Below are 14,450 nucleotides of genomic sequence, written 5' to 3' on the forward strand. Positions count from 1 at the left end.
CAAAACAGGAAAGGAGGACGGCCATTGTTAGAAGAGAGGACGTACCGGATCAAGACCAGTGACGTCCACCGTATCGAGGCGCACCATCTTGAGTATAATAAAAGCTCTTTTTTGTGCCTTGAGGAGCGGATTGGGGAAATATGCTGTAACAGAGGGATGAAAGATGCTGGCCATACTTTATATAGGGAAAACCTTGTGACAGGTTCCCTTTAACTCTAGGAGAAGTTTTTCAGTGTCTGTGAAAAAATACTGGATGTGTCTGTGATCGTTTTTCAGCTTAAATTATTGTGATTATAAGTGTAGTCATATTACTCCGCATGGTTTACAGCCATGAATCGTCTGCACATGCCCAAGCCAAAAACAGTTATAATCAAACAATACATAAGAAAAATACAATCATTAGTTTTCAAGGATCATTATGTCTCAAAATACTTAGAGACATCTACGTTTCTGTGAATACATCTTTTCTAGAGGACACTTTCTTACAGAACTTTGTAACAATATCCGCAGGCTTAGCCTTGGTTTCAAGTAGCTAAAACAAACCATGATTGTATAAAGATGGTATATAGCTGCCATATTACAAGAGATATAACATTTTGGTAAATTATAGATTAAATTGGCTGTATTGATTATTTTTTTATCAGCAGAATTAAACAAATGTGAACCTGTGCTACCTGCTGTGATATAGACATATGAAAAAGTGCAATAGAACATGATATATGCAAACATTGAGTATATGAACTTGAAAATGGGGCACTCTTTGCTTTGCATAAAAAAGTTAGATGTCTGTCATTTTATGTTAAGTTGTCCAGGAAAAATGTAGGTTGGCAGCATTATATTCCCCTGTATGCTTAGGCTATGCCTTGTTATATGTCTCAGCCTTCATTCAGAGATACACATTGGGATATGCTTTGACTTACGTGTCCTACAGAGGCTATCTCATATACACTGCCCTCTGTTAAAACAGACATGCAAGATTTTGCTCAAAATTTGATTTGTATTGGAAGGGAGAAGGAAAAATCAGACTAAACAAAACAAATCCTGAATAAGAAATCAATCAAAATGCTTTCTAAGCATTTACTTGGGCCATATGTATATTATTTTTTTCTATTCCCATGTACTTGAGCTATGCCAACTTAGATTTCCTATTATACAGATAATGGTCTTTGCTCCCAAGCGTCCAAACAAACCCTACACAATACAACATCAGTGTTTCCTAAAGGGAGTCTGTCAACACAAAATGACTGTTCAAACCAAGCCCAGCACCTGGCAGGTAACATAGTGTTCAGCATATTTGCTGGTTCCAATAACACCATTGGCACTGCTGACACTTCTATTTACCGCATAGCGCTCAATGAGAGCTATGTAATCGGCGATAACCTGCTTCTGTCTTCTCTTGAGACAACCGGGAACCCAACCCGCTAGATTGTAGGAGGGTTCATGCTCTTATGCCAAAAACATTGAAATTGAGCTTTGTTAAGGGGTCAATGTGATACAGGGGGTCTAAGAGTCCTAAAAAAAAGGGTATCTCTAGTAGTTCCAAAACTTTCATGGGAATGGCTGCCATATAATTCTGCATTTCCCTTTTGATAATAACAGCTGATCATTGGGGTTATTGAAGGCAGCTTCTTTCTATGTTTGTGAGGCTACTCCTGTAATGTATAACATATAACATACTGTATATACTGTATGTATACCATATAATGTATAACATATATATGTATAAGTGTTATTGTGGACTTTCTTTAATAACTGAGAACACAAATTACTTTTTTCCTTTGTATAAGTAGTCGAGAACAATACCAATAATATTCTTTCACAGGGTAGACTGGCATCTCCAAGAGAAATGTGCAGTATTGAAGAATAGTGAGTCCACTACAAACCCTCCCACACCGGGATACTACTCAAGGGGTACCACATATCTATACTTGACCCTTATTGTATTCCACATCCAACACACCCTTATCTACTTAAGAGCAATATGCACCAAAACAGCTACCCATAGACTGTTTCTTTCTGTATATTTTGATAGGCACAGCTAGAGGCCAATATTGTAATTCTATAAGTTCTCCTACAGATGTCCCATTTTACAGCGCATGGAAACTCTTTCCTGAAGACTTAGAAGATACTGCTTTATTATATTTACAAACCTGTATATGAAATGATCATTACGCAGATATCTGTACCAATCACTGACATATTAGTACATATCCATTATGTCTAGCAGGCCAACAAAAAGGGAAATGACAAAGGAGGAGGAGGATAGTACCTTGGCTGTGGCTACCCAGGGATTCCATGATGAACCATCACATTGGAAAAGCTTTTGGCTTTTTTGATCAAAGTGCAGGAGTCCTTTCAAACCTGGACTACATTTCTTAGGAAACTGCATTGGTTTCTTCTGCAAACAAAATGGCAAAAATAAAACCATGAATGTATTTACTTAGAAACTGGAATGAAATGGGTTAAATCTTCATTGATTGTAAAACGATATAGAATAATGTTTTATAAATTATAAATTGGCAAGACAGAGTAATTAGCCTGAAACGAAAGAATAGTAAGTAAATACTTTAGGGTAAAAGCTGGAAGAACAATAAGCGCAACGGGGTCTTATCCGAATAAAATGGGTAGTATGTGCTCACCTGGCGGGGTTGGCAATCACAAACGCTAAAAAGGCTTATGGCTGCTGCAGAAACATGGATTGGAAAACATCAAAGACTGGAATAAAATGGATTAAATATGCGCTGCCAGCGAATGATGATGGAAACGAAGTCAGAAATCCAGGAGAGCTGTTTATTGATCAATGCATTTCGAAGTGTCAAACTTCTTCATCAGGACAAACCACAGTCAAACCACAGTGTCCTGATGAAGAAGTTGGCCCCTTTGAAATGTGTTGCTCAATAAACCAAACTCCTGGACTTCCGACTTCGTTTCCATCATCATTCGCTGTCAGCGCATATTTAACCCATTTTATTCGAGTCTTTGATTTTTTCCAATCCATGTGTCTGTAACAGCCGTAAGCCTTTTTAGCAGTTGTGTTCGCACAACCCCACCAGGTGAGTACCATTGCCCACATATTCCCCATTTTATCCAGGTAAGACCTCATTGTGCTTATTGTTCTTCCAGCTTTTATCCTAAAGTACTGTATATACTCGAGTATCAGCTGACCCGAGTATAAGCCAAGGCACCTAATTTTGCCATGGAAAACTGAGTAAGCTTATTGACTCGGGTATAAGCCGGGTATGCATTGTCCCCTCATCCCTGTCCAGCTATGCATGGCTCCCCCATCCTGTCCTGATATGTGTAGCTCCCCCTGTTGTATGCATGGTTCCCCTGGACCTATCACTGTATGCATGGCTCCCTTGGTCCCATCCCTGTATGCATGGCTCCCCTGATCCCATCGCTGTATGCGTGGCTCCCCCGGTCCCATCGTTGTATGCATGGCTCCCCTGGTCCCATCACTGTATGCATGGCTCCCCCGGTCCTGTCCCATCATTGTATGCACGGCTCACCCCCTCCCTGTCCTACTCACCCTCCCCACGCCATCACTGCATCTTCCTGTGCTGAGTGGTCACATGATACCGCTCTTTAACCCCTTCCCGACCTATGACGCCACGTAGGCGTCATGAAAACCCGTGCCAATCCGACCCATGACGCCTATGTGGCGTCATGGAATGATCGCGTCCCTGCAGATCGGGTGAAGGGGTTAACTCCTATTTTACCCGATCTGCAGGGAGAGGGGGAGTGGTACTTCAGCCCAGGGGGGGTGGCTTCACCCCCCCGTGGCTACGATCGCTCTGATTGGCTGTTGAAAGTGAAACTGCCAATCAGAGCGATTTGTAATATTTCACCTAAAAAACTGGTGAAATATTACAATCCAGCCATGGCCGATGCTGCAATATCATCGGCCATGGCTGGAAATACTGAAGTGCCCACGCCCACCGATCGCCCCCCCCGTCCTCCGTTATGGGGTCCGGTCCCCTCCGTCCGCCTGCCGGCTCCCCCGTCCTCCTGTCTGCTCCCTCCTTGCTCAGACCCACCCCCCCTGTGCTCCGTTCCCCCCCCCCCGTGCTCCGATCCACCCCCCCACCACCCCTTCATACTTACCGATCCTCGGATGGGCCGCGGATCCGCAGCGGATCGACAGCGGATTGGCCGCGGATCCGCAGCGGATTGGCAGCGGATCCGCAGCGGATTGGCCGCGGATCCGCAGCGGATTGGCCGCGGATCCGCAGCGGATTGGCCGCGGATCCGCAGCGGATTGGCCGCTGCGAATTCGAAGCAGTTTTCCATCAGGTTTACAGTACCATGTACACCTAAGGAAAACCAAATCCGCTGTGCCCATGGTGCGGAAAATTCCGTGCAGAAACGCTGCGTTGTATTTTCCGCAGCATGTCAATTCTTTGTGCGGATTCCGCAGCGTTTTACACCTGTTCCTCAATAGGAATCCGCAGGTGAAATCCGCACAAAAAAACACTGGAAATCTGCTGTAAATCCGCAGGTAAAACGCAGTGCCTTTTACCTGCAGATTTTTCAAAAATCGTGCGGAAAAATCTCACACGAATCCGCAACGTGGGCACATAGCCTTAGGGTTAGGGTTGGAATTAGAGTTAGGGTTGGAATTAGGGCTAGGGTTTGAAATAGGGTTAAGATTAGGCTTGTGGTTAGGGTTACGGATAGGGTTAGGGGTGTGTTGGGGTTACAGTTGTGGTTAGGGTTGGGATTAGGGCTACGGTTGGGATTAGGGTTAGGATTAGGGTTGGAATTAGGGTTACGGGTGTGTTGCGGTTAGGGTTGTGGTTAGGGGTGTGTTGTGGTTAGGGTTGTGATTAGGGTTATGGCTACAGTTGGGATTAGGATTAGGGGTGTGTTGGGGTCAGTGTTGAAGTTAGAATTGAGGGGTTTCCACTGTTTAGGCACATCAGGGGTCTCCAAACGCAACATGGCGCCACCATTGATTCCAGCCAATCTTGCATTCAAAAAGTCAAATGGTGCTCCCTCCCTTCCAAGCCCCGACGTGCGCCCAAACAGTGGTTTACCCCCACATTTGGGGTACCAGCGTACTCAGGACAAACTGGGCAACAACTGTTGGGGTCCAATTTCTCCTGTTACCCTTGCAAAAATAAAAAATTACTTGCTAAAACATAATTTTTGAGGAAAGAACAATTATTTTTTATTTTCACGGCTCTGCGTTATAAACTTCTGTGAAGCACTTGGGGGTTGAAAGTGCTCACCACACATCTAGATAAGTTCCTTCGGGGGTCTAGTTTCCAAAATGGGGTCACTTGTGGGGTGTTTCTACTGTTTAGGCACATCAGGGGCTCTGCAAATGCAATGTGACGCCCGCAGACCATTCCATCAAAGTCTGCATTTCAAATGTCACTACTTCCCTTCCGAGCCCTGACGTGCGCCCAAACAGTGGTTTACCCCCACATATGGGGTATCAGCATACTCACAACAAACTGGGCAACAAATATTGGGGTCCAAATTCTCCTGTTACCCTTGTGAAAATAAAAAATTGCTTGTTAAAACATCTTTTTTGAGGAAAGAAAAATGATTTTTTATTTTCACGGCTCTGCGTTGTAAACTTCTGTGAAGCACTTGGGGGTTGAACGTGCTCACCACACATCTAGATAAGTTCCTTGGGGGGTCTAGTTTCCAAAATGGGGTCACTTGTGGGGGGTTTCTACTGTTTAGGCATATCAGGGGCTCTGCAAACGTAACATGATGCCCGCAGACCATTCCATCAAAGTCTGCATTCCAAAACGTCACTACTTCCCTTCCGAGCCCCGGCATGTGCCCAAACAGTGGTTTACCCCCACATATGGGGTATCAGCGTACTCAGGAGAAACTGGACAACAACTTTTGGGGTCCAATTTCTCCTGTTACTCTTGCAAAAATAAAAAATTCTGGGCTAAAAAAATATTTTTGAGGAAAGGAAACACATTTATTATTTTCACGGCTCTGCGTTATAAACTTCTGTGAAGCATTTGGGGGTTCAAAGTGCTCACCACACATCTAGATAAGTTCCCTTGGGGGTCTAGTTTCCAAAATGGAGTCAATTGTGGGGAGTTCCTACTGTTTAGGCACATCAGGGGCTCTGCAAACGCAACCTGATGCCCGCAGAGCATTCCATCAAAGTCTGCATTTCAAAACGTCACTACTTCCCTTCCGAACCCCGACGTGTGCCAAAACAGTGGTTTACCCCCACATATGGGGTATCAGCGTACTCAGCAGAAACTGGACAACAACTTTTGGGGTCCAATTTCTCCTGTTACTCTTGCAAAAATAAAAAAATTCTGGGCTAAAAATCATTTTTGAGGAAAGAAAAATTATTTTTTTATTTTCACGGCTCTGCGTTATAAACTTCTGTGAAGCACCTGGGGGTTATAAGTGCTCACTATGCATCTAGATTAGTTCCTTGGGGGGTCTAGTTTCCAAAATGGGGTCACTTGTAGGGGAGCTCCAATGTTTAGGCACACAGGGGCTCTTCAAACGCGACATGGTGTCCGCTAACGATTGGAGCTAATTTTCCATTCAAAAAGTCAAATGGCACGCCTCCCCTTCCGAGCCTTGCCGTGCACCCAAAAAGTGGTTTACCCCCACATATGAGGTATCGGCATACTCAGGAGAAATTGCCCAAAAAATTTTAGGATCCATTTTATCCTGTTGCCCATGTGAAAATGAAAGAATTGAGGCTAAAAGAAATTTTGTGTGAAAAAAAAGTACTTTTTCATTTTTGCGGATCAATTTGTGAAGCACCTGGGGGTTTAAAGTGCTCACTATGCCTCTAGATGAGTTCCTTGGGGGGTCTAGTTTCCAAAATGGGGTCACTTGTGGAGGAGCTCCAATGTTTAGGCACACAGGGGCTTTCCAAACCGACATGGTGTCCGCTAACGATGGAGATAATTTTTCATTCAAAAAGTCAAATGGCGCTCCTTCCCTTCCGAGCCTTACCATGTGCCCAAACAGTGGTTTACCCCCACATGTGAGGTATTGGTGTACTCAGGAGAAATTGCCCAACAAAATTTAGGATCCATTTTATCCTGTGGCCCATGTGAAAATGAAAAAATTGAGACTAAAATAATTTTTTTGTGAAAAAAAAGTACTTTTTCATTTTTACGGATCAATTTGTGAAGCACCTGGGGGTTTAAAGTGCTCACTATGCTTCTAGATAAGTTCCTTGGGGGGTCTAGTTTCCAAAATGGGGTCACTTGTGGGGGAGCTCCAATGTTTAGGCACACGGGGGCTCTCCAAACGTGACATGGTGTCCGCTAAAGATTGGAGCCAGTTTTTCATTCAAAAAGTCAAATGGCGCTCCTTCCCTTCCGAGCCCTGCCGTGCGCCCAAACAGTGGTTTACCCCCACATATGAGGTATCAGCGTACTCAGGACAAATTGGACAACAACGTCCGTGGTCCAGTTTCTCCTTTTACCGCTGGGAAAATAAAAAAATTGTTGCTAAAAGATCATTTTTGTGACTAAAAAGTTAAATGTTAATTTTTTACTTCCATGTTGCTTCTGCTGCTGTGAAACACCTGAAGGGTTAATAAACTTCTTGAATGTGGTTTTGAGCACCTTGAGGGGTGCAGTTTTTAGAATGGTGTCACTTTTGGGTATTTTCAGCCATATAGAACCCTCAAAATGACTTCAAATGTGAGGTGGTCCCTAAAAAAAATGGTTTTGTAAATTTTGTTGTAAAAATGAGAAATCACTGGTCAAATTTTAACCCTTATAACTTCCTAGCAAAAAAAAAAATTGTTTCCAAAATTGTGCTGATGTAAAGTAGACATGTGGGAAATGTTATTTATTAACTATTTTGTGTCACATAACTCTCTGGTTTAACAGAATAAAAATTCAAAATGTGAAAATTGCGAAATTTTCAAATTTTTTGCCAAATTTCCGTTTTTTTCACAAATAAACTCAGAAATTATCGACCTAAATTTACCACTAACATGAAGCCCAATATGTCACGAAAAAACAATCTCAGAATCGCTAGGATCCGTTGAAGCGTTCCTGAGTTATTACCTCATAAAGGGACACTGGTCAGAATTGCAAAAAACGGCAAGGTCATTAAGGCCAAAATAGGCTGGGTCATGAAGGGGTTAAGGTAGTGAATATGCACTCCACGCCTATGGGAGTGGAGTCGCGTGCATATTCATTACCTTAATGATCGGTGCTATGTGACCACTCAGCACAGGAAGAGCTGCCAGCGCCGAGACCATCAGAGATGCAGAGGCGCTAGGAGGGTTACTATGATGTCTTCACAGCCACCAAATCCTGCCGCTGCTCCACCACTTGCCCTCCCCCCAGGCTTTCTGTACAATGACTCATGTATAAGCCGAGGGGGGCGTTTTCAGCACAAAAAAATGTGCTGAAAATCTTGGCTTATACACGAGTATATACGGTATTTACTTACTATTCGTTTGTTTCACTCTAATTACGCTGTCCTGCCTATGAATTTTTTATAAAACATTATTCTATATCATTTTACAATCCCCAAGGAAAGGATTTATGAGTTTCCCAAATATTCTATAAACTTTTGATGACTTTAAAAGTGGTATAACATTAATATCTTCTTATTTTTTGTAAGCATATGCAAATATAAAAAATGTCCAGTTCTCGTGTCTATTCTCCCATGTTTTATTGTTGGCAAAAATCTCATATAGTGTAATGGTATATGGTTCCACAGAGGAGGTCGCAGCAGCAGATCCACAACATTTCATGCCAATCCTGCTGCCCATAGTTCTGTGGACTTCAGCAGCAGCAGCCTTAAAAATTAAAACTAATTTCCTAAGTTCTAGTTGGGTTTCCATACTAGTCTCAGAACATCCAGCCCCCTGAGGTGACACTTTGTCTCATGTGACCGCTACAGTCTTCGATTAGTTGTATCAGTAACATGGGAAGAACATCTCCACTGGAAGCTTGGCCTTAACTGGCATGAAAACCCTGCTAGGATCTCATCTGTAGAGCTGAGTATCATGGTGCTTTTTTTTATTATTATTTGCTTCACTTTTACATACTGTCCCTGTACTTTTTGACAATTGACAACCCTGGCTGTGTGCATGTAGCTACTGTAAACCAATACAAATTTTACATCCAAACATCTACTCAGAAAATCTGCAGTAATTCCGATACATGTGAACTCAGTCTTATGAACTACAGCTCTTTACATACAGTCATATGAAAAAGTTTGGGCACCCCCATTAATCTTAAGCTTAATGTTTTATAAAAAATTTCTTTTTTGCAACAGCTGTTTCAGTTTCATATATCTAATAACTGTTGGACACAGTAATGTTTCTGCCTTGAAATTAGGTTTATTGTACTAACAGAAAATGTGCAATCTGCATTCAAACAAAATTTGACAGGTGCATAAGTATGGGCACCCTTATCATTTTCTTGTTTTAAATACTCCTACCTACTTTTTACTGACTTACTAAAGCACTTTTTTTGGTTTTGTAACCTCATTGAGCTTTGAACTTCATAGCCAGGTGTATGCAATCATGAGAAAAGCTACTTAAAGTGGCCACTTGCAAGTTGTTCTCCTGTTTGAATCTCCTCTGAAGAGTGGCATCATGGGCTCCTCAAAACAACTGTCAAATGATCTGAAAACAAAGATTATTCAACATAGTTGTTCAGGGGAAGGATACAAAAAGCTGTCTCAGAGATTTAACCTGTCAGTTTCCACTGTGAGGAACATAGTAAGGAAATGGAAGAACACAGGTACAGTTCTTGTTAAGGCCAGAAGTGGCTGGCCAAGAAAAACATCAGAAAGGCAGAGAAGAAGAATGGTGAGATCAGTCAAGGACAATCCTCAGACCACCTCCAGAGAGCTGCAGCATCAACTTGCTGCAGATGGTGTCACCGTGCATCGGTCAACTATACAACGCACTGTGTTTTTTTGCCGCCATGCATAACGCCTTTTTGTATTACCAAACAACTCAATCTTGGTTTCATCAGTCCACAGGACCCTCTTCCAAAAAGAACTTGGCTTCTCCAAATGTGCTTTTGCATACCTCAGCCGACTCTGTTTGTGGCGTGCTTGCAGAAACGGCTTCTTTCGCATCACTCTCCCATACAGCTTCTCCTTGTGCAAAGTGCGTTGTATAGTTGACTGATGCACAGTGACACCATCTGCAGCAAGTTGATGCTGCAGATCTCTGGAGGTGGCGTGAGGATTGTCCTTGACTGATCTCACCATTCTTCTCTGCCTTTCTGATGTTTTTCTTGGCCTGCCACTTCTGGCCTTAACAAGAACTGTACCTGTGTTCTTCCATTTCCTTACTATGTTCCTCACAGTGGAAATTGACAGGTTAAACATCTGAGACAGCTTTTTGTATCCTTCCCCTGAACAACTATGTTGAATAATCTTTGTTTTCAGATCATTTGACAGTTGTTTTGAGGAGCCCATGATGCCACTCTTCAGAGGACATTCAAACAGGAGAACAACTTGCAAGTGGCCACTTTAAGTAGCTTTTCTCATGATTGCATACACCTAGCTATGAAGTTCAAAGTTCAATGAGGTTACAAAACCAAAAAAAGTGCTTTAGTAAGTCAGTAAAAAGTGGGTAGGAGTATTTAAAACAAGAAAATGATAAGGGTGCCCATACTTATGCACCTGTCAAATTTAGTTTGAATGCAGATTGCACATTTTCTGTGTCCAACAGTTATTAGATATATGAAACTGAAATAGCTGTTGTAAAAAAGAAAATTTTTATAAAACATTAAGCTTAAGATTAATAGGGGTGCCCAAACTTTTTCATATGACTGTACATCCCAGAAGCACATAATGGTTGTGACTACTTAGACCATGTGTTGCTTTGTATTTTATATTTATATTTTCAAAACACACATACATGGTTTGCAGCAGGAAAATCAGTGGTCACCAGAGTTCTGTCAGCCTGTAGATGCTCGATCCTTTGAGACGTTGCTCCTATCCTTTTGTGACGATGATTTCTCACTGATAACCTGGCCACCTTACTGGGGTTGATTTTTTCTTCTTCCAATCTGAGTGACACTATTCCATGATACTGCATTTAAAAAAAAAACATAAAACACATTTATGTATCTATACAGACAACGAGTGGCATCCAATATTTTTCCCAGTTTAGCTCTCACTGAAGTCTATTAAAAACATGACATGCACTGCCTTAACCATAATAGTGGTTGGACTGATTTTGACTACTTCTTTAATTGTGAAAATATAAGCAACCCCTTCCTGACTTGAACAATGTTTGTTTTTGCTCTTTAGTTTTTCCTCCAGTTTCCAAGAACCATAACCTTTTTTTCTGTTAATGCTACTGTTTAAAGGCTTTTTTCTGTAGGACAAGTTGTAGTTTTTAAAGGGAGCCTATCATGTCCCCAAACACTAATAATCTGCAGATTAACAGCATTACATATCTGTGCAGCTGCCACACAGAAAGCCCAGCTACAGGGAGGAAATTAACTTTATTTCTCCTTGCAGCCCCTAGCTTTCAGTCACAGAGGAGTGGTCGGCACGACTTCAGTCACTGCTCAGTACACAGTGAGTGTTGGCTGTAAGCATGCCCTGGCACATTCACTGACAGCTTGTGTTGCATGCACGCCACTCAGGATATGAAGGCGATACAAAGAAAAAATGAGTTATTTTTGGAATCCTGGGGAAATCTTACCAAGGGCAACCATTAATTATAATTCTTCAGAGGGGAGGTAACGGTTTACAGGCTCACAGCTAGGATGCAGTTCTGAGATGGAGTTGATCACAAGGGTTTTATTCAAACTTCTTTTCATCACACAGAATCACTTCTCTTTATGTAATGCTTCATCAATATATAAGAAAGTCTCTTCATAGATAACTTCTCTTCACACACACAGTGTCGTATCCTAAGCAGAACTGTACCTTGTTCAGGTAGTGAAGTGGGGGGAAGGGGATAAGTCCAGTGCTGTAGCTCTCTCACTTCTATCTTAAGGTAATAAAGATACTCCTGGCTGTCTTGACTGCTTCTTTGATTACAGCAATCGCTTCCCTGGAAGAACTGGTCTATACAGCTTGTCTGATTTCAGACACACACCTTACTCTTGGATGTCCCGGAAACAATAACAACTTTCCCAATATCCCTTGGGGCTGAACTAACAACTCCCTATGTGCTATAACCATCTTAACCTCTACAGTTGCTGGATGATTCTAAATCAACAGTTCAGCTTCTGTCATCCTTGCTCTGTACTGATGCACTGTTTAGCTGGCTGTCAGTCAGTGCCAGGGCGTGTTAGCAGCCATCGCTCACTATGTCCTGAGCAGTGACTGAAGCAGCACTGGTCACGCCTCCATGACTGAAAGCCGGCAGATGGACTTTCAGTGTGGTGGCCACACAGATTTAGCATGCTATTAGCAGCAGATTAACCCTATATCTGCAAGTTAATATCATTTTGGGAACATGAAAGGTTCCCTTTAATAACAGCTTTCAGTTAACTATGTATTATTGTTTTTATCTGAATGTGAGTGAGATGTCAGAAGCGTTTATACCTGACACACCACAACTTACAGGATCTGGTGCTAATGTGCAGGTATCAGATACAACAGATCATCTTCAGAGGTACTGTGCAGTCCATTCTTTGATAGATCAGAACTGATATAGTGGCACAATGAGGACGTATGCAATAATAGGAAGGTTGTCACTAATCAGTGTGTGTTGCAATACAGTTTCAAGAACCAGTGCATAGCAGTTTTTACCACTTTTCAATACAAAAAGTGAACTTTTAGTACACAATACTATTTTTAGATATTGTAACATATCAAAAAGTAGATGGGTACTGACCATGTAGTATGGAAAAAAAAGCTGTTTATTTTCCTTGCATGGTCGAGGGGTATACAAAAAGAACAATATACAGCAGGTCAGTAGCCTATGGCCGTTTCATGTACAGGGGCACCTTGAGAAAGCGCTTGGTGTGTGAAACAGCCACAGGCACTGACCTGCTGTATGTTGTGCTTTATATATACCTCTCCATCATGCAGGCAAAATAAACAGCTTTTTTTTTTCATACTACGTGAGTGTATCCATCTAGTTTTTGATATGTTTCATGTGAATGCTCCCAAATATTGTGCACCACATGTGTGAATACCTCTCAATGTGTTTATCCTGGTTTTGGCAGTAATGCTGACCTTTTTTATATTATATGGATCAGTTTTGCATAATGTTAATTCTGCTGTAAAAGTCTGAGAACAAGATGACCACTTACTGTATAAATTGTGTCTGTTCCGTTCTGGTGCACAGATGATGGCTTTACCTAAAATTATAAAGAAGAAGCTATGTTAGCTAAGTTTAATCACATTATAGAGAGAGGAAAAGGATTAGTTCCAGCACAACCACCCAGGTAAAAATAGCCATTTTTATTAGAACTGTTTAAAAGCGTTTAAAAAAAACTAACGCATTTCTAGCGCAATAGTAGCGCTTTTAGTCATAGGATATTGAACAGAAAATGAAGACTAGTATATAAAGGAAAATAATTAAATCACAAACAAGTGTAGTTAATTCCATTTGAAATACACAAGCTGAGTGGAGCACTGTCAACACACTGGTACAAACTGCCATTCCCGAAGTTAATAAATATAGAACAGGTCATTACAGTAATTCATCCCATTGGGATATTTCATGTCTAAACTTAATACCCAATATGCTTCCCTTATATTGAGATGTCTCTGCCAATTACCCCCACATTTGGTATAAAATACTTTTTCAAGTCAAAAAAACGCAAAATGCGTAAGGTCTCCTTTGTGAATGGAGACAAAATGTTCTGTTGCACCTAAATACCGTATGTGCTGTTCGTGTTGTTAATGTTTGTGACGTGTTCTGCAATTCTCTCTTTGAGCTTACTAGTTGTGCACTCAGTATATCTTAAATGACAAGTTTGGCATATTATGCAATAGATCACATATTTTGTTTTACAATTTATGAAAGATTTGATGGTGTATTGCAGAGTGTGCAAAATGGAAAAGGAGCGTGTTCTATCAAGTGCAAATCAACAAATGTTACATCTGCTGCCTGCACATTTATGGAAACCTTTTACAGTTAGCCAGGTGGTTATAGGGGCAGGTAGTTTCTGCAAACTTGGAGATAACATATTCACCTCTCTGGTGAATTGGTAATATGTTAACAGCACATATTCAGGTGCATTAAAACATTTTGTCTCCATACACAATGGAGACCTTACGCATTTTGCATTTTTTGGACTTGAAAAAGTATTTTGCCCCAAACATGGGGGTTACGGGACACCTCAATACAAGGGAAGCATATTGGATCTTAAGTTTAAACATGAAATATCCCAATGGGATGAATTACAGGAATTATGTGTTCTACATTTATTAACTTTGGGAATGGCAGTTTGTACCAGCGTGTTGTCAGTATTCCACTCAGTTTGTACATGTCATGGGTGTGTCAGGTGTGACAGACAGTCATCCTGGATCCAGCTGTAGAAGGT

General features: G+C 41.5%; 1 protein-coding gene across 1 annotated transcript in view; it reads right to left on the reverse strand.

Moving 5' to 3' along the window:
* The window catches only part of FREM1 (FRAS1 related extracellular matrix 1), a 364,890-nt gene that overhangs the window by 24,060 nt on the left and 326,380 nt on the right, over positions 1 to 14,450 (reverse strand). The window contains exons 32-34 of the mRNA XM_077249240.1: positions 13,212 to 13,259; positions 10,853 to 11,026; positions 2,270 to 2,398 (exon numbers count right to left, since the gene is read on the reverse strand). Of these exons, the coding sequence (XP_077105355.1) occupies positions 2,270 to 2,398; positions 10,853 to 11,026; positions 13,212 to 13,259 (351 nt within the window). The remainder of the gene's footprint in view (positions 1 to 2,269; positions 2,399 to 10,852; positions 11,027 to 13,211; positions 13,260 to 14,450) is intronic.

Source organism: Ranitomeya variabilis, chromosome 1, assembly GCF_051348905.1.
Source record: "Ranitomeya variabilis isolate aRanVar5 chromosome 1, aRanVar5.hap1, whole genome shotgun sequence".
Lineage (NCBI taxonomy): Eukaryota > Metazoa > Chordata > Amphibia > Anura > Dendrobatidae > Ranitomeya > Ranitomeya variabilis.